The sequence below is a fragment of the Gymnoscopelus braueri genome (genome assembly GCF_963280865.1).
Source record: "Gymnoscopelus braueri genome assembly, chromosome: 1".
Lineage (NCBI taxonomy): Eukaryota > Metazoa > Chordata > Actinopteri > Myctophiformes > Myctophidae > Gymnoscopelus > Gymnoscopelus braueri.
The window spans coordinates 39,273,681-39,278,680 of NC_137603.1; the positions used below are offsets into that span (position 1 = coordinate 39,273,681).

At 43.5% G+C, this 5,000-nt stretch overlaps 1 protein-coding gene across 1 annotated transcript in view; it reads left to right on the forward strand.

Moving 5' to 3' along the window:
• Positions 1-5,000, forward strand: part of adamtsl3 (ADAMTS-like 3) — a 163,618-nt gene that overhangs the window by 156,064 nt on the left and 2,554 nt on the right. The window contains exon 28 of the mRNA XM_080436224.1: positions 2,465-2,657. Within this exon, the coding sequence (XP_080292350.1) occupies positions 2,465-2,657 (193 nt within the window). The remainder of the gene's footprint in view (positions 1-2,464; positions 2,658-5,000) is intronic.

The window sequence follows — 5,000 nt, forward strand, 5'->3', positions numbered from 1 at the left end:
TTTGCAGGAGTGGCCCGTTTTTAACAAAATGCCTCAAATCATGAACGCAGCGTCCGATTGCCATGAAACTTCGCACGCACATTCCCACTAGGCCAAGGAAGAAATGCAGTTTTCAAATCGGCCTCATGGTGGCACTATAACAGGCTGATTCACGTTTCGGCCTTTAACTCTTGAACCGTAAGGTCATACTGTACAATCAAGATTATTTTTTACGGTATACATTATCTCTGTAGTCATGTGATCTTCACGTTTTGGCCTATAACTCTTGAACCGTAGGTCGTACTGTACAATAAATTTGACCTGGATTGTTTATGCCAGATTACATTTAGTGTGTTTTGTTTAAATCACACTTTTTTTTCTACTACTCCTACAGATTTTGTCCAAAACTCACACAAATAGGTACACATTATCTTTGGGGTCATGTGATCAAGATGTATGACTTAGATTTTTCAGATGGCTATGACCAAAGTTTGCGGGCCCTGGGTAGGCAACCCAGCCCGGTGGAGACCTGTCCTCCGAGGAGCACACTTTTCTAGTTAGCGGCTGCAGTTTGCTGGCTGCGTCACCCTGGGCGGGACGTGGACACACAAGGCCCTTATTGTCTACTTAGACTATTTTCATGTTAGAGTCCTCTTAGTCCTCTGTTACCTCCTCCCAACTGGGTGACCCAGCTCATGATGGTCATTGTCCTTTCAAGTTTGATCGGCGTGTGTGTTTATGTAGTATGTGGACTGTAGGCACACCTGGTTACCATCACTGGACCCCAATTAGAAATTTGTACCACTTCAAGTCCCCCACAAAATTGCATGTCATACACTGTAGGGTTTGGTCTTTAGACAGGGAACCTGGACGGGGTGCGGGGGGATTTTGAATGACAGAGGAATAAGCGTTAATATCAGCAGTGATTATCGACTAATGGCTCCAGTTTAGTTTTTTTGTTTTTGTTTTTCTGAGAGGAAATTGGGGCAGTGTAAGAGAGAGAAGGGGAGGGAGAGAGAGGGAGAGGGAGCGTTGGGATAATAGAAGCTCCACCAAGCAGAGCCTTGCAGAGTCTCTGGCATGGTAGTGAACTTCAGTTCTGCTTCAGCACCAGACCTCTGTGAAAGCTCACACTTGTTCTAGTTAGGGACCTCTCGCTGTCCTTGTTGTGTACTGAACCAGAGCAGGGCTCCCCGACCTCTGAATTCTACGGCAGAGGGAAAGAGCAAAGGATGGTGGGAGGGGTAAGAGACAGGGAAAATGGGGTGAGAGTAAAACAGAGATCAGAGAGAGAGAGAGAGAGAGAGAGAGAGAGAGAGAGAGAGAGAGAGAGAGAGAGAGAGAGAGAGAGAGAGAGAGAGAGAGAGAGAGAGAGAGAGAGAGAGAGAGAGAGAGAGAGAGAGAGAGAGAGAGAGAGAGAGAGAGAGAGAGAGAGAACATGGTAAAGAGAGACAGCGAGAGACATGGGAGATAGATGCTAACCCCTTTAAAAAGTTAAGGGTAAGCTGAGTCAATAAGAACCCAGCAAACTTCCTGGACCACAAAAAAAAAAGGGGGGGGGGGGGTGCTAGACAAGTCCTGGTCAAATATGTGGTTATGGTCTCAATGTGGTGTTTGCTTCATCTGCTAAATGATTAAACTGATGCTTTCCATATTCCAAAGCAATTTGTTAATTAATCCCGCTGGGTGATATTGAACTTGACTGTTTTTAGGTGTTCTTATTATTATACAGCAGTTCTGTCAGCACTATTGATTTCACCTCGGGCTGTTTAGTACATTCATGTAAGGTGCTCAGAATGCTAAATACCTGCCTGCCCTCTCACATTGGAGACATTCTCCTCATCCATTTGGTATGTAATACTCTTTAATCTGTGTGTACGTTTGCAGTTCCTATTATGGGAAACACTGACTTATTTGCATTTCCCTCTTAACACATTGGGTGCCAGCATTTTATAATAACAGATTACGTTCGGTGCCAGAAATCTCACCGTTGAGCTGCGCAGCGCTGTTTAAGCTGTAGACTCCACGACGTGCATTCCATGTGAAAAAAAGCATGCCTCCATTTTGCCCGATGGTCCTGACTAACGCCTGGAACGATAACATCTCTTACGCGAGTAACAATGGCGGAGCGATCGTGCATACAAAATGAGTCGTTTTCCCCAGCGTAAAATGTTTCGGAGTTATAGGGGTTTTAGAGAAGGAGATAGAACGGAAGCGGATGGGCGCCATGTTTTTTGACACGATGATCCATCTGGCCTATCCTTCTCAGAATCACCACGGGTGATCCCAGAGCTGCTCCAGCCCCTCCCGTGTGGAAAGAAACGAAAAAAACTAAAAGACACCAAACACGGTTCAGACCGTGTTCGGCACCAATGCGCTACTCTGTGAAAACACTGTTCAGACCGTGTTCGGCACCCGATGTGTTAATTGTTTATTTTTTTTAAAATAAAGAAAGCTTTTCATACTTTCTTCACAAATGTGTTAGTTTTCACAGAGTTTGTATGGCGCTTTGGAGACTGGACCACATGCAGCACTTCCTGTGGGGCCAAAGGGACACACTTTCAGAGGATACGCTGTGTCAACCCTGAAGAACATGACGTCCTCCCCACCATGTGTCACCATCTACCCAGGCCTGTCTCTGCCCCAGTGGCCTGCAATGTGCAGGATTGTCGCCCCAGGTATAATTTTATCACTTTACTGAAAGCAAAGTAATATGCCAGCCGAGACGATACTATTATCACACCCTTTCCGCCGGACCTGGCTAACCCTAGACCCTCACAAATTCCTCGCCATTAGCATGAATACTAGTATAGTACAATCCTTAAGGTCCTTACACACCGGCGAACATGCGAATATACGCAAAATTCGGACTCGTTCCGAATAATTAAAAGACGCTTTTTCGCTTCGCGAAACGTATTTATTCGCATGAAGAATTCGCCCCGGTGTGTAAGGACCTTTAGCGTTGATTTAACTCCGAAGAGTGTGGAAAATCTGGAAGGGTAAACGGAATTGACCCCTACAGTTTAATTTAACCCCAAAAAGTGTACGAATGGAACCACATGGACCCTTACGGGTTCATTTAACTCCAAAGAGTGTACAAATGGATTCAAATGAACCCTACGAGCCCATTTATTTCCATTTGTACATTATTCTGAGTTAAATTAACACTGTGATTTTACTGTGTGGGTGGCACAGACTGTAGGCACTATTTGGAGAGCAGATGAGAAGTTGATGTAGTGTATTTGTATTTGTATTGTAGAAGTAGTGTGTTAAACGTGAGATGGTACAGTTGTTGTTCTTTTGTTCATGCTAAACAGAGCCTGGTTCTGCTCGAGGTTTCTTCCAGTTATAGGGGATTCTTTTCCTAACTTGTCGCTAACTGCTTGCTCAGTGGAAGAAGAGTTGTGCCTCTGCTCTACATGTAAAGTGTCTTGAGACAACTTGTTGTGATTTGGCACTGGAATAACATTTTATTTAATTGAATGCTGTTATTCATGTCAGCATTTTATTGTATTGTTCAGCTCCACAGCAGTACTCCTGCTGATTAATTTCAGCGGATGTGGAGGCGAAGCCAGCAAGAGCTTTCAAAGAAATGATGGGAGAAAGCCAGGTTTACTTACAGTAGACAGATTTATTTCAATGTATCACATGCGCTTCTTCAACCAGCACAATGGTGATGCATAGTATGTACAGAAACACTTACGAAATGAAAGCTCATTTTGGAGCTGCACATACAGTATCAACTCCACATCCAAACTTTACTTTTCTTTTTTAATAAAAACATCTTTAAAAAAAAAGTGTATTCTGCTACAGCGTGCCTGTGCCAAAAAAACATTGGTTTATTACTACCATGTGGTCAGACACACATGCGCGCATGCACACGCGCGCGCGCGCGCGTGTACACACACACACACACACACACACGCACACGCACACGCGCACACACACGCGCACACACACACACACACACACACACACACACACACACACACACACACACACACACACACACTTGCATGCACACAACCACACAAAGTGACTTCACAGCATCGCATTAGGTTCTGTCTCAGAGCGTTCGCATTCGCAATACGGCTCTTTTCTGTTGTTGACCTACTGCAAGTCAAAGAAAAGTCAAGAAACACACACACACGCACACTCCCGCACACACACACACACACACACACACACACACACACACACACACACACACACACAGATGTGGTCTAATAAACAGGTGTATTCCATAACAGCATTGCTCTTCCAAGTCCACCAACTACTTCAGCAGATGGACAAAGGATAAAGGCATACACTGTAGTTAGTACAACTCTCAGTCGATATATTCATGAATGAGCGAGGCTTGTCTTACTAAAGCAGATGCATTTCACTGACCCCTGTGAAAGAATATGATGGGGAATCAGTCATTCAGCTTTACACGGCTCTTCCAAGGGAAGTCCTGTCCACTGCCTATATCCGATTGGACTTATCCTTCAGTCAACTTATGTCTCCTTCTGGCAGCTGTTTGTGTTGCCCTTGTAAATGTCCAGTGTCTCACCACGCTTTCTTGTTTATTTTCATTTTCATTTAATTTATTTCTTTTTCAATGCCGTATTGTTGCTGTCGGGTGAAATCGTTCTATGGCCAGAACTGTTACTTTTCAGGAAATGGAAAAAATAACCTGTGTTCCGATGGATCCAATGTAGTATTATTTAGTCACAAGCTCTTGTCAATACTTTTCATTGCTTCAATATTTATAAAACCCACAGACACACTAATCCACTTTCACTTTCACTTTCCAAAAAATAATGTCAATAATAGCAAAAATAGCACACCTACATTGCGACGCGTTGTAGATCAGCTATTTTTAAGTATGGCATTAATTTACGAAAAACTAAACAAAAGTTGAAATATGGAGATATGAGGTTTCTGCCTGACAGAGACTATATTTTTACTATACAAGGTGTCCCTAAAGAATCCTTTTGTTGTTGATGATTTATTTGTGTTTGTTACTCATCCTGCTCTCT